This window comes from Tachysurus vachellii, chromosome 2, assembly GCF_030014155.1.
Source record: "Tachysurus vachellii isolate PV-2020 chromosome 2, HZAU_Pvac_v1, whole genome shotgun sequence".
NCBI lineage: Eukaryota > Metazoa > Chordata > Actinopteri > Siluriformes > Bagridae > Tachysurus > Tachysurus vachellii.
In genome coordinates this window covers 14,457,470-14,484,228 of record NC_083461.1, presented here as the reverse complement: position 1 = coordinate 14,484,228, position 26,759 = coordinate 14,457,470, and the positions used below count along the sequence as shown (strand labels likewise).

General features: G+C 38.5%; 1 protein-coding gene across 3 annotated transcripts in view; it reads left to right on the top strand.

Moving 5' to 3' along the window:
• The window catches only part of ablim1b (actin binding LIM protein 1b), a 60,075-nt gene that overhangs the window by 16,772 nt on the left and 16,544 nt on the right, over nt 1–26,759 (top strand). For 2 of the 3 annotated variants that reach the window (XM_060858345.1, XM_060858336.1), the window contains 6 exons: nt 9,808–9,942; nt 17,770–17,953; nt 19,257–19,366; nt 21,127–21,253; nt 23,101–23,194; nt 26,662–26,749. In XM_060858345.1, coding sequence (XP_060714328.1) covers nt 9,808–9,942; nt 17,770–17,953; nt 19,257–19,366; nt 21,127–21,253; nt 23,101–23,194; nt 26,662–26,749 — 738 coding nt within the window. Of the gene's footprint in view, nt 1–3,366; nt 3,831–9,807; nt 9,943–17,769; nt 17,954–19,256; nt 19,367–21,126; nt 21,254–23,100; nt 23,195–26,661; nt 26,750–26,759 lie in introns of those variants that run through there. The other variant, XM_060858326.1, reaches the window with a different exon arrangement.

The window sequence follows — 26,759 nt, the reverse complement described above, 5'->3', positions numbered from 1 at the left end:
CTACACCGACAGTAACTCAAACTCGAGACGCTGGAGCTGTAAAGCCGAAAGGATGTCCAACCCGAACGAGATACAGCATGATGCAATACCTTTGCTTTCTTAGTCTGCATTTTCTATCTCTCGGCTGGCTTTACTCATAAACATTTTTGAAAAAGAATATTCTTAGCTGTAGTCCAGTGAAAGCTTTGTAGTGTACAACTCTGTAGTGACACATGATTACAGCACTGCAGTGTCTCTCAATCTCTCTCACATGGATGCACTGGCCTGTTTTTTGTTACTGTTTGACGCAATGCTCTCCAGTGAAGCATGATCATAGAAAGGAACCAGCACATTACTGCGCTCATGTCTCCATTCAACCGATCAATCATTTACCAGCAGAGCAGAGTCCCTGCAATGACTAAATCAACAGTCTACCATTCAAAGGAGACTTCTGAGGGAAGACTGACAAAGAACCCCTCTGTGTATTATTGAGTTTAGGTTTACTGACACTAAAATCAGGAGGCTAAGAGTAAGAAATCCTCATTTGCTGAGTCAAATAGCAGCATTTAAGTGGTTAAAGTAGTTGTTTGTCATTTTTAAAGCCCTTGTGTCTAAGATGAATTTCACTGCAAACATTTTCGAGCTTTTCTTTTCTAATCGCTTCCTTTGTTATGACTGTGTGCCATGTCTTTGTTTTACTACAGAAAATGATATCCCTTTTTAAAAAATGATATAATACTTAATTTGCCATTTTATTTTTACACTGTACATATGTTACACTGTATTTTACACAGAAGGCATAGTCAGGATTTCATCTAAAATGCATACAGTGGCGACTTCTATATAACCTGAGACACACACACACGCACACACACGCAGTGTGAATCTGCTGTTTGAAATTCAGCTCATCTCCTCTACCTTCAGATACTCCTGGTTTGAAGTATACTTCAGTTGCTGTGACAGTAGCTCTGACTTTATGCTTTCTCAATAAAGATGCACCTCATATTCACTGACCAGTTGCAAGGGCTGATGCACATTCTGGACACCAGCAAGCCTTTTCATTACGTTGCCTGCATTTTCACAGCTATGATGAGAACCACTGAGTAATCTGAGGTAGGACTTTTCACCTACAGTACTTACAGTTCTCTAATGGAAATAAATGAAAGGTCTATAATAATACACTTGTTTTAATTACTGTTTCTGTTGAAACAGCTCATTCACAGGCACTTATATGACTAAACTTTCTGTTAAAAGACAAGAACTCACTTGTCTCCTAGATGTTTATAATCTAAAATATAATGATTAAAAAAAGTGTAATCTGACATTTATTTAGAAATTCAGTCACTGGCAAATCACAGTGGTACAAGTGGAATAACACACTCCAGACGGTGCTGTTATACAAAAATAAATAAATAAATAAATTTTATATACATATATATATATATATATATATATGTATATATATAAAATTGTATATTTATGTGATGAGTCTGTCTGTGTTTTTGCCCCGTTTCTGTCTGCTGTCTTTCCCTGTTGTTAATTGTTTGCTCCGCCCACTCGTTTGTTCCCACGGGCACTGATTGAACTCATTCATCTCCTCAGGTGTGTTGTCTTTGTCTCTGATTGTCTCTGCTTTGTCATTGGTTCCTGTCAGCTATATATACTCTGTTTGTCCACTTCCCTGGTGTTGGTCGTTGTTACATGTTGGAAGTTTGTTTCTATGTTCCTGTTAGCTCTGTGTTCTGCCTTGTTCTGTTTGTCTGTTTCTTGTGTTTTGGATAATTAAACTATAGACTGCATTTGAATCCTCGCTCGCCTTTATCCTGCATCACAACAATTTATAATCTCACACCCTCCGGTGTCACCCAAATGAGGATGAGGTTCCCCTTTGAGTCTGGGTCCTCTTAAGGTTTCTTCCATTTCCATCTAAGGGACTTTTTTCTTGCCACAGTCACCTCAGTCACCTCAGGCTTGCTCATTGGGGATAAATACAAACACATCTAAATATATCTAATATTCATTTAGAATTTTCAACTTATATTCTGTAAAGATGCTTTGATGTCCACTGTTAAAAGCGCTATACGAATAAATTTAAATTAAATCGAATTGGAACTCTCAGAAAGAGAGTCTTTTCCAACTCAACTCTGTCGTCCTTGGTTTTGACCCTGGTGTCGGCTGACTATATGTGCAGTTTCTGTGCACCTTCTGTCTGGCCTATTTTTCGGTTCTCCACTTTTACCCGACTAAATACACTGTGCATTTCTATAAAGCTGTTTTTTGACCATGTAAATTGTTAAAAGCGCTAAACAAATAAAACTGAATTGAATTGAATTTAATGGTGCTTTGTAATAGACTGCCATCAAGGCCACATTCCCACAACTTGTCTGGTGTTCCCGGGATAGGCTCCAGATCCTTTGTGAACCAGCACATGATAAAGCATGAGTGAGTGAGTGGGTAATTCATTTTTTAATATTATTTTTCACATCCCTATCCATTCCACCTGGACTGTATTGAAAGTCCTAAAAACAGTCATTTCATTTTGTTGTCATGGGAATGATGCCAGCCCAAGCCTTTGATGCCATTGTGATACTGGTTTCTGAACAAATCTGCAGGCTCAGAAATAACACAAATTTATCCTGGCAAAGTGGAAAAGGATTAACATAGACAGAGATGTTGGGAGCAGGAATCTTCCCCATCTTATATACTCTATTCATAATTCCTCAGAGCTGCCTAATTCCCTCTGCACACAATTCCCCCTTAGAGATGCACAGCACAGCGGTCGGGTATTAATAACACCTCTCAATCGACTTGCAAACTCAATTGTACCACCAGTAATCCTATAATCTACTGCCACGGTACCACAATAGACCAGACCAGGCTCTGGCAGTTTTAAAAACTACTCAGTATATCGCTATAGCACAGATGGTCCTATGTATTTAAGTATGAAGATTTTTTCTGAGGGAGTATGAGCATATCCACTGTTATCCAATAATTCACTGGACAACTGCTGTAACTGTTTGAATGGTGGTTGTTTTGTAGAAAAGTGCAAAAGCTGAGAGGGTACATAGTTTGGTGAAAAAGACTCTAGTCTGTCTGCAGATGATGGATGTAAAGCAAACTAGAAGCTGCGCTGAACAATGATGGAAAACAGATAGAAATACAAACACACAGAGGGTGAAACAATGAGAGAGTGAGTGAGAGAGTGAGTGAGAGAGAGAGAGAGCGAGAGAGAGTAGCAGTGAATATAAAATAGAGTCACATGTGCTGCACACTGCCCTCCCCTTTCAGTCCTTTTGAAGAATTTAAGGTGGTGTCTCTATAACTGGGAGGGATTATGACTATGGAATCTGCATTTGTCACACACAGCAGCTGCAACCTGGTTATTTCAGCACAGCGACGGAAGAGTCCTCAAACACACACACACTCTCACGCACACACACACGGGCAGAAAAGGGGAAGGCTTAAGAAACGGAGACCAAAAGAGCAGTTACACAGTGCCGACTGGCTGCCTAGTTTGACAGGACTAGCTCTCCCTCTCTCTCTCTCTCTCTCTCTCTCTCTCTCTCTCTCCCTCTCTCTCTCTCTCTCTCTCTCTCTCTGTCAGTTCCTCTGCCTTCTTTTATTTCTTTTCTTCTTATATTGGCTTTCTCTCTCTCTCTCTCTCTCTCTCTCTCTCTCTCTCTCTCTCTCTCTCTCTCTCTCTCTCTCTCTCACTCTCTCTTCCTCTTCTTTGGGCTGAGAGGTAGAGAGTGCAGGAAGACCCAGTGAAGGCAGAAAGAAGCAACAGCAGCAGAAGCGGCTCTCCTCTCTCAAGCCCCAGAAGGAGCCAATGGTCATGGTGAAGGAGAAAGGTAGTTGGCATGGTGTACAAACAAACAGTTTTTTTGCAGTCCAGAGAGAATGTGATTATGCAGAAGATACTTCCTGTCTGAGGAGAGTGGGTGTGTTTAGCGTGTGTGCATGTAGGATGCTGGAATTTGAGAGAGCGTCTGCACACACATGGCTTTAATGAGGATGCTTTTATGTATTATTGTTATTGTAATTTGTGGCCATCAATATGATACTGTTGTGGATATAATTGTGTCTCAGTATCAACTGGTCTTAAAATTCACAGCTAAAGGAAGGGTTTACCAAGGATAGATTTAAGTGTGCATGCATTTGACTGTGTCTGTACTGTATGCATACTGAAATCTATGCAGAACCTTTCACAACCATATGTGTGTGTCTGTCAATGGGGACTGGTAAAAATCTCAGCAATCTCTGCTGTGTGATTTTACACTAGCAAGTGGAACAGAATCAGCTGTTAAGTACTTAATGTCCTTCTTACAAATGCCTCTGTACCGCCTTCTTCCTAAACACATGATTTAAATAACACAAATAGAAGAAGCACTTCACATGTAGGACATCAACTATTTCCAGAAAGAACATTGTGCAAGTGTATTTAAGAATTAAATAGCCTTGAATTATTTACAAAATGCACAAAAGGGACCTGAGTTGGGCTAAGCAGCTAGGATGCAATTCAGAGAGAAACACACTACCGTACATCGTACATCGTTCCTGCCACAGCTGGATGATGGGAGCAGATAGGATCCCGGGTGGGTTTTGAAGGAACACTGCACCAAAGTGGATGATTCAGGAATACTACAAAAGTAGATCATGAGTCACAAGATGTTTCTAAATGATTTGTGCAGAATGTGTGTGTATGTGTGTGTGTGTGTGTGTGTGAGAGAGAGAGAGAGAGAGAGAGAGAGAGAGAGAGAGAGAATAGGCTCAATAATGTATTTAGCCCATCATGGTATCCATGGCAACCAGGCAACGAGTGGTCTGCTGCTGAGACTATACTACATGTTTGAATCATAGCCCAAAAATCATAGCTAATACACAAGCAAACACCTGGACACTATCAGACACACATTCTTTAGGCACACTGCACAAACATGCATGTATTTCAACTTAACACACGTTTAGACTCACAATTTTACCTGGTTTTGCCAGCAATTTGATACAAATGTGTGTGAGGCTCATGCAGGTACATTAGCATTCACAGCATGCACTGCATGAATAAAAGGTATATATTTGATTGATAGAGAATCAGGATGAGGTAAAATTCACTAATTCAGTAAAATATATTTAAATCATGCTTCATCTTGATTTTTTTTTTTTTTTTTTCAAAAAAAAATTAATAAAAAAAAAAAAAGTAAATAAACTAGCTCATGGTCATCCATGTATTTGCCAGAGCATTTGAGGCTCACACATAATCTAGAAGCTTCCAGGCGCCACACACTCTTGTGATATCAGAGTGCACGAAGGAGGACATTTGGACTCCTGTCAAAGACACACAGTACTGATTAACGCGTATGTGTTCCATCGTAGATAAAACTGTAGCTTTTAATAGTACAGTACTGTTTCATGACTTTAAGCTTAAACAGTTAAAATAATAGCTGTTTGCCTGTCCAGAAAGTGAGTTAATACATTGTAAATAGCAAACTAAAACCTAAGTGTGTGCTGTTTCTGCTATACTGTACCTGTGTCATTGTTTGAATAGAGAGATGACTCTTGCCCTCCATGCTGTGAGGTTACAGTTTTTAATCATCACTCAGAACAAACAGGCCGGCTGCCCACCTCTTTAATTGCATTTGTTCTGTGGGCTGTTACAGGTGTCATTACATACAGTAATAACCACTTTTATAATCTTGAGCTAGATAACACAAAACAGAACAAGTCATAATATTTGTGAAACACGTGAAATATAGTGTTCGAAACTGGTGATTTGCATTGTGTAATAAATCCATTGTGTAATAAATCTGTTGTGTAATAAATCCAGGTTATTATTCAGCCTACAGATGGTTATAACCTTGTCTTCTTGTCCATTGCTCCAGTGCTGCAGATTAGCTTACAATACTTTGACAGCTGTATTTATGACTGTCTTTTGTCCAGGTGTTAAGGTGACATTACAGTCGACTGAGTGATCCCTCTACTAACAGTTTAAAACCTTTTCCCACTTTACTCCTTGCACAGCTGATAAAGGGGCCATATCCGTTTTATGCTCTTCTGCCTGATTGTATTTACATTATCTTGTCTTTTCAGGGATATTCATTGTTTAATAAGAACGACTTTGAAGGTTACTCGCTTCGATTCATTTCTGTTAGCTTCACTCAAGCTTACGTGCTGATAAGATACTTATTAATTGTATTATAGCACACATTTAATGCATCTAGTTAACGTTTGTTACATGAAGTGGGGGACACAGTGGTTTAGTGATTAGCATTTTCAGGGTTGGTTGTTTGATTCTTGCCTCTGCCCTGTGTTCTCCCTGTGCTTTGAGGACTTTTTAAGGGTTTGGGTATTTTGGTTTCCCCTAAAAACATGCATTTTAAGCCGATTGGATCCTTTTTTGTAAATTATAAATTGTTTGTGGTGTGTGAGTATGTGTGTGATTGCATCTTTACATGGGTTGACACACCGCCTGTGATGTCCCCTAAGTGATACAGAAAATGGATAGAGTTTTGTTTTAATTTTTTTATAATTTTCCAATAATAAGGTTTGTCTTTTATCACCTATACTGTTAAAGAATGGTCTCATGATGGCTTCTGTTTAGCCCAAATATTACTATTACAGCTAATCAGTTTGGCAGTTTGAATAAGTTAGTTGTGTCCTCTGAGGTCAAAGTAGCTTATTATGAGTGCAGAGACCAGCCTTTATTCCAGTGTAGAGATCATATGTGATAATGCTGTAATTTGACTTTACTCATACCTAATCACACTGCCTGCTGCACTACACGCATTGACTTAGGTGTGTACAATACAAGGACAGAATACCATCACCAAAAAATTGTTGACCAGTGACCTGAATTTTGCTTTTTACTGAGGTGCGAACACAGTGTTACGTAATGCTGCAAACACAATGTCGGCCCAATCACTTTCTGGGCAACTGAAACTCATGTCTTCCACGTGTGGAAACCTCGTCTAATAACTACATGTCTTTCCTGTTAGCTCCATAGCAGTTACTGAATAACACCCTGACAATCTGAATAATACTTTATACTTTTAGGAGTTAGAAAACGTTCTTAAGTATCATAGAATTCTAAAAATGATGTGTCTGGTAGTATGTGTCAGGAAATTGGCCATGCAAATATAAGTAATGTATTAACCCACTCATTAGCTTTACTCAGTTCATACCTGTACAGCTTGTATGACTCAGATCAGGGGGATTAAAAGGCTGTGTTCCTTCTTACAGTGTTTTTTCTCACACCATCTGGCTCCGTTCCCTGTCAGGCATGGGATGTGTTCCACATCTATGCTTCACACTCAGTATGAGTAACACATAATGCTCAAGGAGATCCCTCTCCATATGATGATTTGCATAAGTGGGTGATGTTCAGTGCTGCTAAATCTGCAGTACATACTGCCGTGTTAAAGAAACTGTACACAGTATATCTTTAAAACATCTGGCATGAATGGGTGATTCACAGAAGCATTTTATTTGAATTGTATTGCTTCACCACATGAACACATTTTATAATGACATGAACGGGGAGTTTGCAATTAGGCCTTTTTTTTTACTACCTACCTTTTATCTCACTCACAGTTGGGTCCTTAACAGTTGAGCATAGGATTTCTTTTTTTGGTAAGGTCTGAAAGTGGCTTTGTAGCTACAGAAAAACAACATGCAGCATAAATGCACCTGCCTATTCCTTAGTGTCAGCCTGACAAAATACTGCAGCCTCATTCTCCTGTTACATTATACAACTTTCCCTGTGCCGTATTGTCGTGACATTAAATCTGGTTGCCATAGCAACATCTTTCTCCAGCGGTGAAATCTGGTCTGTGAGAAATCCTTGTGCTTCCTTCTGTGCTGCAATAGGAGCATTCCTGAGGATTCATGGCCTAGCCTGAGACTCAATGGCAGAAAGGACTATGGAGAGAGAGACAAAACAGGCACTTTAATTGAATCAGATGTGTGTTTTTGTGAGCAGCTTGTCATGGGAATGGCTGTCAGGGCTTTTAAAATGAGTTGTTTAATTAGTGGAGCGGCTCTGTGGCAGCAGGCTTGTGTAACCTGACTGGCCACTAAAGAGTGTGCTCTCAGTCTGACACATTCTTTCCTACACTAATCTCATGCAGAGCTTTCAAGTGGCTCACGATTAGATCTGAGAAGAATAGATCAACTCTCACAGAGAAGAGGGAGGATACTTATTCAGAAGGGATGACTTGGTGCAGTAGCAAATATTATGGGGTAGAGAAGAATGACAGTAAATGAGAGATCATGAGAAGGTGAGGAGCGTTGGCAAATAGAGACGGAATTAGAACGACTGACTGAAGAGAGCTTCAGTTTAAGAGCTTTTCTTTGAAAAGCTTGAGCACTGTTTTGAAGGAGCTCAAAGTGGAAGCATGTGGAGATAATATTTTGGCTCTAGTGACTGTCAATAAGCTTGCCAATGAGAAAGAGACAGAGAGAAAGAGAAAAAGAAAGATGAAGAGGCCAATGATGTTACAAGCCTCAGTACATTTCAGGGAGCAAAAACCAGCCTCTAGTGATCTATTTCTATCCGTGTGTGTATGTGTGTGTATGTGTGTGTGTGAGTTTTAATTAAGCAAGTACTATTGTGCAGTTGTGATTGGCTGCTGTTATGCAAGAGCTTATACAAAACTCCGGGTGACATTTGGGATGAGTGGTTCAGATTTATAGACAATAAGTCAGTGTATGAGGTGAGTAAATACTACGGTGGGAGGGAAGTCGGATAAGGAGGTCAAAAACTCTCCATGTGGTTCTGATAAACAGAGCATTCCATCTACCCAGCCATACAGATCATACACATCCTAACATGGTGCATCACTACACCACTCACACCTACACAGTGTGCCGTCACCCGTGGTGTAGGCATGTGCTGGTACAGAAACACTCCAGCATCATGCTGTACCTTTAATTGGCTGTTTAGAGTCTGTTGAGTTTGTATTTGGTCCTTTAGACTTAAAGTATATTATATTCAACCTTTTTATCAGTACACAGTTATTCCATTCCACTGGCCGAACAGAAATCCAATTATAAGACAATTTCAATCAAGATAAACAGATGAATTATTTTATTGCTGCAAGTGTGATATAAAATTAGTCAGGACACTGTTAGCATTCAGTGTGAGATGTGTTTATCTTTGTTCCGATAACCTTACGTTTAACCTTTTAGCTTTAAATGTAATGGCAATTTTAGATGCATATGAACAATGACGGGGCGTCTCAGAGAGCACAAATGGGTTTGATGTCATTGTTTACTTCGAAAGATGAAAACATTCATACAAAAATAACACAGTTTGGGGTTTTTTGTGGGATTATTTTCTATGAAAATATTGCCTGTAGTACATTAGGTAAAAAGAGAAATACTTTGAAAATACTACAAATTATTAAAGCCCTGCAAGTCTAATTTCATATGAGTCATTAACCACCAGTGTGGAGTGTGACTTGACATTTCTAAAATGTAATGAACAATGACAGCAAAATAGCTGGAAATTCAATTTTCTAGCCTCAGGGGAAAAAAAGAGTTAAAGTCACCCAATTATCCAATTCTGTTAATATTTGAGGTAGCGATGACGTTCCTGTGTATTGTAACATTTTTCATTTTCACAGAGCGTGGACATATTTGCACACTCTGCAGTTTGATCTAAATGCGATTATGCTTTATATTTGTTTCTAGTTATGTGGTGTTAGTTCATCCGGTAGCTGCATTTCAGCTGAAACTGTTTTTAGTTCATTTTATGCAGCTGGATGACTGGCCACCTACTTGCATTAGCCTTTTTCTTTAAGTAAAGATTTGTCTTTGTGCTTTCTCCCATAGTGGCCCATCCTCAGGAAGCCCACCGGCCCCCAGAGAAACTAGTCATCCAGTGTTACAAATGCGGGGAGCCATGCAAGGGGGAGGTACTGCGTGTGCAGAGCAAGCATTTCCACATCAAGTGCTTCACCTGCAAAGGTAAGACCTTCTGTTTGTGCATCTGCTCAAGTGTAGGTATGGATTTTTTAAATAGCTAACAAGATATAATCTAGCCTGGGAAAAGGGAAAAGGTGTTCAGCATGGGGTTCTCTAGGACGTCTAGTGTGTGCACGGCTGTCATGTGGAAAGACTTCAGTCATATGAATATGTTGCATTCTTATCCATTTTGCTAAACAGAATATTAATAGCAATAATAACAAACAGTTTATTATAAAAATAATTTTTTTGTAATAATTTTAATCATTTTTTACTGTATGAATAAGAAAAAAGTTGAAGTTAAATGCAAAAATGTGCAGTTGAAGGAGTTGAGAAAAAAATAAGGTGCTTTTGGAGTTTTACCTCTAATTTAATGACATGGATTAAATACTTATATAACAAATCCTCCTTGAAACCTGAATAATTTAAACATGACTTGTCATTTACATAAATACTGCATTAATGCCCTGTAATAACCTTAATATGTCTTTTCAGGTTTTTTTAACCTTTTATGACGTGAGAATTAATTAGCAACAGCCTCAGCCAATAGTATGACAATCGTATTACTACGATGATGTGTTTCTCAATGGCACTCTGACCAGCCTTTTCATTTATTTTAAGAGTACTTGGCATAACCATCTGTTTTCTCAACAATTGCTTGGATTGACCACCTGAGCTACTGGATTGTATGAGAGAGCATGAGATTTATTCTAATGGCACTTTGCCAGGTACAAAGAGTGTTCATTACCTTCTGGGAAAGAGAAATAGAGAGAGAGAGAGAGAGAGAGAGAGAGAGAGCCGACTGTTCTCATTTTACTACATTCAGCTTTCACCTATCACCACTCAGACAAGCTCCATTCAGAAAAACAGTTCTGTTTATAGTGAAGTTCTATGAATATAAAAAAAGAATCAAATTTTACATTAACATTTCCCTTTTAACAGTCTTTAAAATTAACAGTCCAAGAACGTCAGCATTAAATAACCAAAAGTAATGTAAAAGGTGTAAATATATCACCAGTACAAACATGATTATTAATGATAATAATGATGTATTATTGCTGAAGTATGTGGTTTATGTTAATGTGTTATATCATGTCAGTTAAAGGAATATTAATGTAAACTGTAATCCAACTATATTTTTGTCTAAAAGTATCATTACAGCTTTTGCAGTGGCAGCCATATCAATCTGAGAAACCATGTTTGCCAGTGTATTAATCGTTCAAACCACATAAAGTGCTCCAAACAAAAGGTTTGTGAGTTTCCTTCCTGAAAGCAGATCTTCTCTTCAGCTCTATATCACTTAATCATTAAAACCTCCTACATTTCTCAGAACGACATGTTCTCAGCTCAATGCTTTACACAAATCCCTATTTAAAAAAACATTGTTATATTAGTTTTGTCACTAGGCCCAATGATGACCTAACAAACTTGCATAAACCTATGAGTTAAGGGAATTATATTCGATAATATAAAATCAGAAATGTTAGTTCCTGTAATCCAATACATTATAAAAATATATAGTCATCTTCTCTCACTGTCTTGAACTTAACTACTGAATTATCACAAAATATGTAAATTCCTCGTTACTGAAAACTTCAACATATGAACGATAAGGAGAAGAATTTTTTATTTGTCACATATACAAAACAGTCTTTCCACTGTAGATCCCAACTTGTTGGAAAGCTGGGGTGGGAGTGCAGGATTAGCCATGACACAGCATCCCTGGAGGGTTAAGGGCCTTACAAAGCATAACAAAGCCTTAAACATCACTTCCCACTACTTGGACATTTTCCTTTGTACAGTTATAATAATAATAATAATAATAATAATAATAATTATTATTATTATTATTATTATTACTATTATTATTATTAACTTATGTTTAGCATCCTCTATACAACTCCCTTGTAAATGAATTAATATAGAAATGATACCGTAATCGAATGCGCATATTGTTATAAACCTGTGATTTGAATTGGAGGCAGTGTTTTTGTCAGAACTGAAAACAAATCCACAATCTTCTGGTGTAGATATTTTCACTGTTCTCTGTGCTGACCAATGAATTATTTATAGCTGCTTGTGTCATTTTTTTTTGGTAAAATATTGCAAGAGTGGCTCTGATTCTCAGTGTCATAATCTATCTTATCTATAAATGTAACTTATAGCTCTGTTCCTGGAAAGCAGAGTACAGAGGTTTGCATAAGGTGTAAGTATGTCTATAAATGTATGGCTGGAGGGTGTGTGCAGTGAAAGCATGCCAGCAGCTGAGATTTGGCAGTGTAAGGGTTGACTATGTCTATGATCTGAGCCAATACACTGTGCTGCTATTTGCTGTCCCGTTAGCATACAACAGATTAGTTAGAGTACATTCACATTGTGTGCACCAGTGAGCGTGTGTGTTCACCATCACCCTCCAGCCATACTTTTTATCATTCCTGCACTTACTTTGAATTCCGCTAGTATCCTCATCCTCCTTCAGTGTCATGTCCGTCTTTCTTACCTCCCCGCCCTCTGCTTTGTGAATGCTGTGTCAGTCAGAGAAGCTCTGTGCTATTTTCAGCACAGTCCCCAGGAGCCAATAAAGCTCTGATCGACTAGAAATAGCTTTGTTGATCCTGCTGTGAGAGAGAGAGGAGCCAGGGAGGGGTTCTACACACCACGTATGTGTACTGTGCAGCTATGTCAGGAATCACAGACATTCCGCAGCTGTGGATTTACATTAACGAGAAAATGGCAAAGCCTCGTGCTCATCCAGGGTTTCATGCCTTAAGATATTTTTCCAAAATGTCATTGATACAGCTTTCCCTTGGATCATCTTTCACTTTTTTGCATGGTATATAGCTCCTACATTCAATTACATGCAATGTACCTTCATGAAATTTGAGTGGGATGGGTGTGATAGTCTTAGTATTAGTATACTTGTATCCTTTTTCAAAGCAAAACAGACATTTACATGATGGCAAATTCAGTTTAGTTCCAGCAAAATTCAGCTAAGTTGGTAAACAGCCATGACAAAAACACAAGCATCTTCTCGAGTCTTTCCTGGGAACATTTGGTACGAGGTTGGAATGAACCTCGAATGGTATGGCAGTACATTGCACAGCAATGGGGGTGGGGGGAATCTGCCTACTGGCATGGTTTTGAGAGTTGAGACATGAAGAGAACAGGTGAAACTCCACATAGACAGTAACCTAAATCCACCCTGGAGGTGTGAGGTGGCCACGATTTATACTGCACCACTGTACCACCTACAAGCTATTTTCATGAATGCAATTAAAATTAAGCTGTGAAAAGCACAGGGGCTTGATCAAAATGATTACAAATAAACTGCAAATTTTCAAAGCCTTATATTAGAAGTATTTCCTAGTTGTTTTTGTGCTTATGAGAAAATCCAACATTGAACTAGTGGGAACTCAATCAGGTTTCCTGTGGCTAACGTGCATAAATACTGACCTCCTGATATACAGTAGAGAGCCTGAGAGTAGAGAGAGGAAGTGGAGATTATTTCTTCACAGTGTTTTTACTAAAGGTTGGCTAATCTGAATGTTAGTGTTGGCACGTTTTGGCAGGAGGTTTTGGTGATGGAGGAGGTGATGGGAGAAGCGCCTTCTGAAGATGGCGGGTACACTTAAAGCATTCTTCACAAAAATAGTTGAGTGGATTTTCCTGGCAGCTGTCACCGTCACAGACACTTCAGCCAGCCCTCCTCCCATTCTATAAGTCTTCTTTCAAACACACACACACACACACACACACACACACACACACACACACACAAACACACACATACAGAATTGTGTGACATAGCCACTCTAAATCATCTTATGGTTTTCGCTCTTAAAAGCTAAGATTGGATGATTGTAAAAACTGTTATAGCTCATCATATAATCATTCATCATTAATGACTTTCCTCTCCTACCTCAAACTCAGCATTATATAACCAGGTTGCCATAGGATACAAGTGACAAATATGTATGTGGTCAACATTTATAGCTGCTCCAAAAGCCTTAAATGTACAAGTGCCAAAAGTGCCAGGTCACCCTGTGGCTGTTTCCTAATTAAAGCCTTCAGGATTTCCCAACATCTGAATGGACTTTGCTCCTGATCTTACTGAAACTACTAAATAAAGATTAGCCATCTATAGAAACCTCAAAAACTAGACATAAATGCTGGATTTTCTTCAATTAGATCTGCAGAGAAAAGCAAGTTAAACATAACGAGGCTTTGCTGTATAAAATATTGAGTTATTTGGAACATTGGCTTGTATACATCAGGATGTAAGGATATAATTAATTCCCAGTGGCTTCTTTGATGCTACACTTTATTTATTGCTGGTCGGAGTTTATGAGGCTACTTTCTTTAACATGCATGCTGTATTGATTTTGTTCGTCAGTTGAGTACTCTGTATCTTTGTGTTGCTGGACATCACTGCAATTAGGCAATTAGTTCGAATGTAATTAAATTCTTTCGTTTTCAGGAATTTTACAAGTTAAATTGTAGAGGAACTTTTTGAATTTCAGAAGAACGCATATTTCTATGCATTTTAACACTGTATCGTTCTCGAATCCATATACCTTTAGAAAATAGTTACTAAAGTGTACCCTATATACTGTATATATATATATATATGAGAGAGAGAGAGAGAGAGAGAGAGAGAGAGAGAGAGAGAGAATATTCATTCATTTAACATATTAACAAGTGATGTATTATAAACACACAGCCATGCAGTCAGATATAAACTGTGTGGAATTGAGCAAGAGAACACATTTGAAGGTCACTAGATAATGATGTGTATGTGACAGATGCACGTACACCAGTGAACTTAGTTTTTTCTTAGTAACAGTGCAGCGTGTTTTCGTCAGTGCAGCGATGATTTATATTTGGCTAATCATTTGTTTATTCAATTGTTTGGGAAATAGAACCAACTAAATATAATTTAAAAACACACACATATTAACTGTGCAAACAGAATAAAATAATAGTCCTTCATACATCTCTATAAAAAAAGTCCCCACCCACTTCTTGTTAAAACCTTTTTTACTCAACCAGTTCAGCTTGACACAACATTTTACATATTTACCACAAAGAGTATCCCAATGCTGTTTTGGCATATGTGTGTGAGTTTTACACCTTTGTGCTATTAGGATACAATGCTGGGAATCATCAGTCAGGGGCAACCGTCAGGGCTAATGGAGTTGGAGAGGCACATCATGCTGTTGCACTGTATTGTGGTGATGATTGTGGTTCTAATTCCACACGGATAATGACGGAGCTCTGAAAGCAAAATGGCATGCCAAGAATGCTGTCATGCCAAAGGTTCTCATTTAGCCATCATTTTGTCCTCTTACATAGAATTACACAGTGTAGTTAAGAGCTGTGGATGTGCACTCCTGTCAGGAAAGGACCACTGCTAAAACAGCTAGTGCGATGCTCAACTTATGGGGCATTCATTCTCACAGCAAGCATTCGGACTAATCATGCATATCCCACTGTGATCTTTACAGCATGCAAGGAATAATTAGGACCAGAGCTTCATCCCTTTATTAGTTATCCAACATGTTAGTGGCACATATTGTACATAGGGGTGCAGAAGAGGCAGCTGTGTTGCATGTCTGTATCTGTATCTGTTTAGTGCTCCAAATATCCAAAGCTATATTTGTGTATTTGGATTTAAATTTGGATTTAAAAAACACTGGAAATCGCTGGAAGAAACACTCAGCATTATCTGCAAAATCTACGTCTGACTGTCAGAATCAGAATAAATCTGATTCTGATTCTGATTCTGACAGTTCCTCAGTCCTGGCTAGCAAATTTAATTGCTTATATTTCCAAAAATATAAAAAAAAAAGCATGTAGCCTAATTTAAACCACCACGACCCTGACTAGGCAGTTACTGAGATGCATCATGCATCACTACACATTAATGGTTTTTTGTTTCTCCTACAAGCTTCACATCTGATTTCTCATTTACATCTGCATAAAAAATAAAAACCTCCTGCTTACAAGATTTACATTTACTGCGTCTCATAGTAGCCCATGTCTAATATACTTCTTGACCAGATTTCATAACCAAACCTATGTATTATTAGATCATGTTATTTCTTCAGAGCAAATACATCGTTTATGTAGCACAGAGCAGTGCAGCAGTACTGAAGACAGAAAAGAATTCTTGGGAAATCTAGTCAAATATTAATGAAGAGAAGAACTGCTTTATAGCTTCTCTGGATATAATTCTCCGGTGCTAATGAATGATTCACTTCTGCCTCTGTGGATTTCATGGAATAAATCTGTGTTATGGAAGTGGATTTGGATTTGTTTCAAGATGAAGGATGTAACTGAGCCTGAAGTGAGAATCACCATGCTGAACACAGGCATGCTGTTACACTTACGTCAGCCACACACAGCGCATTCTGCCTCCACCTGTCTCTCAGTGATCACTGTTGCCTGCGTCATACATTAGACACTTCCCTGACTCTTGTAGAGAAACAAAAAGCTGTATGTCTTGTTCGTGTGTGTTCTGTTTTATGCAACAAATATAGGAAACAACATACAGGTTGACGGTGCCACATTTTCTGGTGTGGTATTGTCAGTGATACGCCTTTTGAATGTGTCTCTCCAGGCTCCCAAGTTTGATACTAAGCTTGGATTACTGTTTGTGTTGACTTTCAGGTGTTCTTCCTGTGTTTTTGTGAGTTTCCTTCCTCCTCCAAAAACATGCTAGGAGGATTGGTCACTTTAAGATGTGTCTAGGAGTGAATGAGTGTGTAAATGTGTGTGTGCGCATGGTACCCTGAGTTAGACTGGTATTCCCACCACATGTTAAGTGTTCCCAGGATAGACTCTAGATTCACTGCAACCCTCTGACAGTATATAGAGTGTAATAAAGACAGATTAATGAAAAAAAGCTGTCCCTCGATAGCTGTCCCTTAAAATCGTTTTTGAGTAAGGCTTTAAAAGTGAACTACAAACATCTTCCCAGGTAAAATATACATACTAATGATGTGAAAGCAGTAGCCGTGGGATGTTTCAGTTCATGCATCATGTGATATTACAGTATTACAGTCACCCTAATCCCTTTCACCTACCAAGTCAAATGATATACGGCATTTCAGACCTAGGGAGAGTGTTGCACCCCACATGGGACATCATTCAAAGTGTCAGATATGGCACCATAAAATTTTACCTCCCACACACATCTGCAGATGAGTTTTTCAAAATGGAGACAGAGCCAATCTGTTTATAAACATCAACGCTCTTAGTAGAGCAAAATAAGTGAAGGTCAAATGTTGGGTTAAGGGTTGAAGTGAAAAAGTGATAGATGTGTAGGAATATCAAACGGCATTAAATGTGCTGGAAAATGTCCAATACTGGCTCTGCTTGCCAAAGAACTGTCATTCAGATCAGATGTTTCAGACTTGGCAAAAAGATCTACTTACGCAGTTCCTCTTGGATGAACACACACACACACACACACACACACAAAACTAATGCCACATACTTAACTACACCAGTGGTCTCGTTAAATTGAGGAATCGTAACTCTAATGGAGGGAAGCCAAGAATTATAATGTCTTATAGAGATGAGATCACATCTGTTCTCCAGCTTAGTTGATCTTTTGTATTAAACAGTGTATTATACAGTGCTCAAGCTACATCAAGTCATGAAGCATGAAAGCCATTATGGCCTTTACTTTTTTACCTCAAATCTCATAAGGATATTAAAATGAATTTGACTTTATTTTATCCTTTTTAACAGTAAAATTGCATTAGACATGGACATTAATACTGCATGATTATCTGTACGTGTGTGTCTGTATGTGTGTGTGTCCAGTTTGTGGCTGCGACCTGGCGCAAGGTGGTTTCTTTATGAAAAATGGTGAATATCTGTGCACGCTGGACTACCAAAGGCTGCATGGAACTTGCTGCCATGGATGTGGGAACTTTGTTGAAGGGGAGGTGGTGACGGCCCTCGGGAAGACCTACCACCCCACCTGCTTCGTTTGCACCATCTGCAAGTGAGTGAACACAGGGTATGCACATCCAGACATCACCTAAAGGTTCATAGATGCTTACTAGCCTGTCCAGTCATGTTTTTTTCATCATTAGAACAAATGTATTTATTTTTATTAGTATTATCAGTTTATATACAGTCTGAAAAAAACTTCACATCACAAACTACACAGCATCTCATGGTCAAATACACAGAGTGATATAGTACTGGAGGACCGCAGTTAACTAAACTAAACCGACTGGATTTGACACCATGGCCATGTTATTAGAACTGACAAAAATTAAATTGGGATCCTTTGCTTTATTAGAGCTTAAAAACTGCAGGTTCTTCAGCATTACTCATAACTGGTAACTTATTTTGCATGTGAGACTGATTGGATGAATTTTGCAATGCTTCAGCTATATAAAAATTCTTTTTTTTACAAAGGTCCAGATCCAAAGGTCCAGTTATCATCCTTGACCTTTATAGATTTGTTTTTTTGGCTGAAAATAAGACATTCTGAAGATTTTGTGTTTAGTTTCATAGTGGTGCTTCATATGGCTGCCAGTTTGGACTCATGCAATGAGACGTCTGTTTTGAACCTAACAAATTAATGCATACTTCTTTACTGCGTCTGTATTTAATGAATTACTTTTTATTAAATTAGCCATTATTGCTAATTAAAGCAAATTATGAAAGCTAATGAAAACTTTTCCCTTATTTAAGCCATTACAAAGGATTAGCTACGAAGTTTGGGATAATTCAATTTAACTAGATTTGGCTAGTGTTTTTTTTAGACTTTTATCATTTCTGCTACAGTATATGTGAAATACTTTACTGGGTCCACATCTGAACTGTGCTTTACCAGTTGACGACCCTTTAAACAGGCCTTGTAAATAACTGTTTACTTCAACACTGAATACTGTTACTGGCTATACTCCAGTTTACCAGAGGTAACCAGAGGTTCACCCACCAGCACATGACTTTGATATGAGTCCCGTTGTGGACCTTGGGTTTAACATGGAAATAAACAATAAAGCTGTAATGTCCTACAAGATGATTACACTGACAGACTGTATTATCTTCTAACACATTTAATGATCCCACACATTTTCCTGTTGGCACTGTATACCTGTGCCTCTAGCAAATGCTTCACAGATTTTGAAGTCAAATATTTAGACGAATATCTCCTGCTTATTAGCCTACTTGCACAAAATAGCCATGACGTCACACTATGAGATCATGAGAAAGTTCTGAGATAATTGTAAGTTTCACTAAATTATACTGCATGTCTCTATGTTTAACCTCATGACGTTCTGTTTATGTAGACGGCCATTTCCTGCTGGAGACCGCGTCACCTTCAATGGAAAGGACTGTCTCTGCCAGCGCTGCATCCAGCCAATGTCTCCTCCTCCCAAAGACATCAGTGCTTCCAGCAGTGAGTCACAGCATGCTTTTGCACTCTGCTTATGTCATGTGGTTATCTTTTTATCTTTATCTTCTCCCTGTTCTCTGTGACTCTCCATTGTTACCCAAAGCTGAATCTGAAACTCAGATATCAAGTTCTTTGAATTTTTTGTTTTTCACATTCACTCTCTTTCACATAACTTATTCATTTTGAGTGCAGTCTAATCAGATTTTAAACCCCAATCAGATGTCATTCTGTTTGAGCTGACTCAAATACACAACATATCCAGTCCTTTGATGATCTCAAGCAAATAAGATCTTGTTCTCTCTCTTTTTCATCCATATCCTTTGTCTCAGTTTCTTTTATAGAACGTTTTGTAATTCTGTATGCATGGCCATTGGGGAGGGAAAGAGAAACACACAACTGACCAATAGGATTTCAGTGTTCTGCAAACCAGTTTTATCTTGTGCTATTTGTCTCAGTTGTGTTTTACAGATTTAGGTAACATTTGCTGCTGTCTTATTAAGGCACACAAATTTAAATGTGATTTTGTGATATGAGTTTTAGGACTTAAAATCAGCCATGTTATTAACTTTAGGTTATAATAAGGAAATGGAATGACATTAGTACAAATTTAATCTTCCGTAATGTTACATAATTCAAAACATGGGTCGGACTCGGTTGACTGAGTACTTTTGCTCAGTTGTAGCTGGTGATTGTAGAAAGTCTGCTAAAATATAATGAAAAACACAAGTTGTTTTTCAGGAAAAGGTTTTGAACGCATTTGAATGCACGCCTTGTCTATTATTTTTTAAACATTTTACTTTTATTACTATTAATGTTGTTAAATAAGCCATGTTTGCTAATCAGACCAGATTATGAAAACATATTAAAACTCCCCTTTCTGAGCTACAGTCCTGTGGCTAAGCCATTACAAATGATTAGCTACAAAGTTTAGCTGCTTTATTTTTGGAAAACTAGAGTGACTGAACTACAGCCAGTTTACATACTTTGTCCTTTCTCAGTTGTAGCTGGTGATCGGTAAAACAGTATAACAGATCAATCATGTCATTATGGTTAAATTTTAGATTCAAATGGAGATTTGGGAAACTTATTGACCAAAGTCATACACACATACACACACACAGACACAAGCATGCAATCCGTCCTTTTTTTGCTAGGTTGAATGAACCTTTGGGTCATGCATGACTGATCATTTGTCTTTCAGTTAGAGAACTGAATGGTCACTGATGACATTTTTGTTGGCCCACATGAACACATGGTAGGCAGTGATTATACAGTCCATGGCTATTCATGGCTTGGTGGATTTTGTCAAATCCTGAGAGTTTATCCACTTCTAAAACACATCTGAGGGTTCTGAGAGTCTAAAGCCTTCAATATGCTGACAGGATGAGACAACACAGATCTCCTTTTTTTTTTTTTTTTTTTTTTAAATCTCTGCTCTCTGCTCATTCTCTTCTAACTTTTCTCTCTCTCTAATCGCTTACACTTCCGTACTGAGTAAAGGTTGGAAAGACTGTTTATTTCAAAGTCTCACCGAAAGACCATACATTGTATAAAGCTAATATTTCCGGACACAACATTTACACATACAGTTAGCTCACTATGTTCCATGTAGAGAAAGTAGTGCTGTTAAGACTGTTATCTTGCACCTCCACCTAGTGGCAGGGTTGGATTTTTGTTGGAGTTTTTGCGTGCACAGAAATGATGATGTTTAGATGGTACTGATGTTGATTACCTGTAAATGAATGTGTGTGTGTGTTGTGCAGACTGTGCAGGTTGTGGCAGGGACATTAAAAATGGACAGGCTCTGCTAGCTTTAGACAGACAGTGGCATCTCGGGTGCTTCAAATGCAAGGCCTGCGGCAAAGTGCTGAGTGGCGAGTACATCAGCAAGTGAGTAAATCTCATCAGCATGTCTCTCTCACGATTTGTTTCTCTGGGAAATTTTTGTCTTTCCTTTGACCAAAGATTCACTTTAATGGTGGTATTTCATGAACATCAAACTCTGAAACTTCAGGAACTACCAGGATGTAACTGTTCAACTATGTTTAATATGCATTAAACTGTAATGCTCTAAATAACTTTGATACTATTGCAGTTTTTATACCAGCTATGGTTGTTACACTCTTGACCATGACGTTATACTGACTTTACTGTGGTACTACTCTATACTTCGCTTCTCTTATGACACAATGGCAATGGAACAAAAGAACCATAGTTTATTTTTTATTTTTTATTTAGTTTATATTTTGTCAATTTACTGGACTTTATAAATTTGTATCAGGATTAAAATACATAATTAATTTCTGCATATCACGCAATAAAGAAAGGCACTTATTTGATACTGTGCATTGGTTTATCAGTTAGATAAACTGTCAAATTATATTTTTCTATCACATCCACTGATATAATTCTGCAGTAAATGTGCACTTTTGACAGACAAAACAAATACTACACAAATACAAGACACATTTCACATCATTCCTGTGATGTTTTACATAACTTAGCAACAGAAGATTGTAGAACAATTGCCTTAGTATACCAAAGGATGTTAGAAATAGAGCAGTATCAGAACAATCACCAGTACGTGAAGCTTTGATATTAATGATATATAAAAGATATGTTCCAGCTTGATTTTAATTCAAGTTTGTAATCTGTAGAGCTTTTGCCAGTAGACACTGTCACAGAGCAGCTCTAGAGAACTCACCACACCATTAGATCTATTATTAGCAAGCCAGTGGTGACAGGGGCAAAGAGAAAAATACTCCTTGAGGAAGAAACCTTGAGATAAACCAGACTCAATAAGAGCAGATAGAGGGATTACTGTATTATAGTATACAGTTGTGGAAGTGTAAAGGCAAACAATCCTAAGTGTTTTGAAAGGGTAACCATTAAAAGCATATTGTGAATCCTGGAACGTTCAGACAGCAAAAAGAATTTCAGTAGTCCAACCTAGACCTTATAAATGCATAAACTAGCTTTTCTGCATCATGTAATAGCATAAAAAAGGCTATCCCAGTAACACTATCAACGCAATTAGTTTCATTTTAGCAGCCTGTAGCCTTTGTGAAAGTATTTCTGTCTTGTTATTAATAAATAGAAGGACATTAATAGGCATCCATTATGTAAGATCCATTGTACATACCTCAGCTTAATTAAACTGGTATCTATCATCTGGATTTGTGTAAAAATATAAAGCTTTGTCATCAACATAGCAATGGAAGCTGGTACCCAGACATTAAGTAGGGGTGAAACTACAGTATGGGCCTAGAACAGAGCCTTGTTTCCTAAAGAAGACACCATTAACATTTACAAAATGATACCGTTACTAAGATAAGCTCTGACTCAGGAAAGAGCAGTTACCTTTACAAAATGTTCTATTAACACAAGCTAAGAGAGACAACCATGATCAGAGGGCAGTGGAGGTCATTTGCTACTTTAACCAGTGCTGTTTAAGTACTGTGATGAGGCCATAATGGGTAGGTTTAACCTGTGGGTTTAATATTGGACTATAGTTTCTAACACCAAAGTCAGTGCCAGGTTTTTAATATTAACCCCTAACATCTTGGTTTATTATTCAGTTCTAAAGCTTAAAGCATCATTCAGCAGCTAATATGAGTTAACCAATAAATCTGATAAAGCAAATAGAAAGGGTATGACGAAGGGAAAGTGACCATGAGGTATAAAATACGAATCTCAAAAGCTGTTTTTATTGTCCTTTTGTCATTCTGTCTTTTTAGGGATGGTGCACCATACTGCGAGAGAGACTACCAGATCCACTTTGGGGTGCAGTGTGAAGCCTGTCATCAGTACATAACAGGGAGGGTTCTGGAGGTGAGTATCTGTCGCCTGTTTTCATCTCACAGTTAACTTTCTGCTAAGGAAAGTTTTTTTTGCCCAGATTATAGCTGTATTGTGTTTTGGAGAACTGAAAGTCTACTATTCTGCATTCATTGAACATCTGCAGCTTGATGGTCTGACTGTTTACAAGCACTCAAACACACATACACACACATGGTGTAATGTTATGACCATTCTCCATCACCCGGGTTGACATAAGCAAACTTCATGTTTTGCACTCTCACGATCTCAGCACCAGCCCTTGGGGAAAAAAGAGTACAAAACGAGCAGTGAAACAGTTGGCTGGATGCCACAGTCCCACCCTAGTATTGTAGACAGAGCAGCCTCTGAGTCTGAGTCCATATGATAGGCTGAGAGAGCAGCAGGAGGAAGAAGGAAGGGGAGGGGGAAATGGATGAAGAATTTGGGAATTCTCAGGAATAGTCTAAGAGACAGATTGAGGGACAGAGTGTACAATAAGTGTAGAAGGAGTTTATCTGCTTAATCGCAAAGCTGGGGGTCCATACGAGCCGCCTGCCAAAGGTAAGTCTGCCATATGCTTTCAGACTCTGTTAGCTTGATTTTTGGACATTCCATCAGGTAATAAGAGAGGGGTATATGATCTTTAAGTTTAGTTTGTAGTTTGCATCCTTTCATCTGTGTGCATTTCATTCATGCATTCTTGGTAATGAAAATGGATGACGTTATTTAAATGCTGATTTTATGCACTGGACAGAATTCTGAATTTCTCTACACCTTTTGATATTTAAACTAAATATTAAAAGGAAGCTGTTCTGTGGTACACTTCATACACACATTGTTCTTTTTGTGTCTCAGACCAAACCCACCCAGATAGAGCAGTTGTAGTGTGAATGCTATTCATAGCAAATCTATGTATCCACATATGGTAGTGAAAAACTCAAAGGAATTTTATCAATGTGAGGCCACAGAGACTTTAAGGCAGTAGACAATTCTATATATGTCCAAGTTGAATAGTGTAGAATTTATTTGCGAGGAACAGATGGCCTCTTTAAAAGGGTCTATATCCATGAATGCATGGGATGCTGCGCTATTTTGACACGTTTGAATTGTTGACGACGATGCTGTCTCACCCTTGTTAGCACATTGTCATTAAACAGTGTCTTGTGAGTCTGAAATGTATAACATTACTTAGTGCTGGCCCTCTATTACCACACACGTGCACCCACACCCACACCCACCCACACTCACACACACACACACACACACACACACACACACATACACACTGCATAACGATCTGGTAAATTACATTTCTCATTCAATTTACAGCATTTAGCAAGCTACAGAGCTCCATATTACTGAGACGACTTAGATAACTGTTTAGTTGTTTTCCTTATTTTCCTAAAGCTATTTTAATGTTAGTTCAGATTGTCTATAATGACACAGGCTTGAGACTGCCAGAAACATGAGTCAGTGCTGATATATAAGTAATTACACAAGAAAATACACACTGAAGTCTTTTTAGTGTATATTTAGTATTAATTTAATAGTGCATATCAAAGAAATGGGTCATCAGTCTGTGTTTAAAGACTTTATAGTACTACCAGAGAAAGTTCTTTTCACTACCTGGCTGCCAGAACCGGAAGAAATCTTTGTGTCTTTTTAGGTTGGAGAATAAATTGTGTCTCGGTATACATTGTGGAATCTGCCAGATAGGACGGGGAGGCTTGTGCAAGCTAGCATCCATGGTTTAAAGCTTATGCAGACAGCTATAGGATGGGAGTGAAGTGAACACTAACAGAAACAGGAGCCAGCCTGCAATAATAGTTTAGACTGTCCTCTCCATTTTCTCTGTTTGTTTATCTCCGCTGTGGCTGGAAGTGCTGAAAGTGCACAAGGGAGCACTCTGAGGCAGCACCCAACCAGGTGGCTCTGCTTTCTGAGATTAATACACAGGAAAACAGCTCCACCTTTCCACAGACATTTTATGCAACATTATAGAGCCTTTTGCCAATGTTCCTTCATGACTACAGGCCTGTGTTTCTTTTTCTAAGGACCATGTTGTTCTCTCTGGTGGTCTTTTTTCTCCCCATTGCATTCACAATTTTGCCTTTCCCATTTTCTTTACGCCTTGAAGTTCCTTTCTTTGGCTTTTTCTTTTTCTTACACTATTCCATCTGGAAATGGAGCTCCCTCTGTTTCCCCCTGACCTTGCCAGTAATGACTCTTTGTTTTCTCGGTTTTCACCAGTCCCACATTCTTGTGTATAATGTAATAAGGGATGATGGATAGCTATTTTGCAGTAGAGAAATTAGAAATTGACGTCCACTGTCACAGAGCCATTTGTTTACGGCAAGAGTGTTATAGGCTCGTTGCCATAGTGAGGCAGGCTGGGAGGAGGAACGGGGTCACATCTGTGTGAAATCAAACATTTCTGCTGCATTGCCTCATAGTTCATTGGACAAGGGAGGAACATGGAACAGTGGCCAATGTACTGCAGGTGATCCACAGCACCAACAAAATCAAAATGTGTGTGTGTGTGTGTGTGTGTGTGTGTGTTTGTGCATACATGAATTTTGGGGTTGGGGGGTGGGGTGCCCCATAGAGGAAACATTCCCTTTGTAATGAAGTGAAGTAGCAATGAAAGCTTTTGCTTATGGAAATAAAGGCAGAACAAAAGCAAGAAGGAACGTGTTTGGATGAGACAGTGAGAGTTTAGATGAGACAATTAGAGTTACTGATGGAGAAAACATCATAAATGTTTTGGAGAGGGGAACGTTGAAAGAAATATGTAATAACTGAGAGAGAGAGAGAGAGAGAGAGAGAGAGAGAGAGAGAGAGAGAGAGAGAGAGAGAGAGAGAAGGAGGCATGAGAGATCACCAGCATTCCTGAAGCTAATGTAAAACAGCAGAATGACAAGACATCACTGACTGCAGATGACTTACATCTGTGTTCTATGAACACTACAGTACACAGCATGGAATACAAATTTCAACACACACCTTCTTGAAAAAAAAAACAACAGAAAACCTGTTTATGAAAAGAGTAAGGGGAGTTGGTGAATTCAGTCAATAAATGTTTGAAATATGTGCCTCAATGTAAAGCACATTGCAATAAGTAATCTATGTGAAAAACAGACACTCTCTTAACGAAGCTGGGTTTTATCCAACTACCGAATGAATAAAATAAAATAACGTCTTGTGTAATCACTTGATCTTGAACAGAAACCTATTCACAGAAAACACACACATACACACACTCACACACACATACACACACACACAGATACTCACACACACACACACACACAGGACATATCTGCTTTTCCTTCTATAGGCTTTTATATTATATATTACTGTAGACTGTATCAAAGATGAATCTCATTGTGAGTGTATTCACCTTGAGACCTGAGTGATTTGTTTTTGTACATTCAGTATTTAGATGAACTGCACTGATCTTTGCCTCCTCTGCTCCACAGGCAGGCGATAAACATTACCATCCCAGCTGTGCACGATGCAGCCGGTGCAACCAGATGTTCACAGAGGGGGAGGAGATGTACCTGCAAGGTGCGTAAAA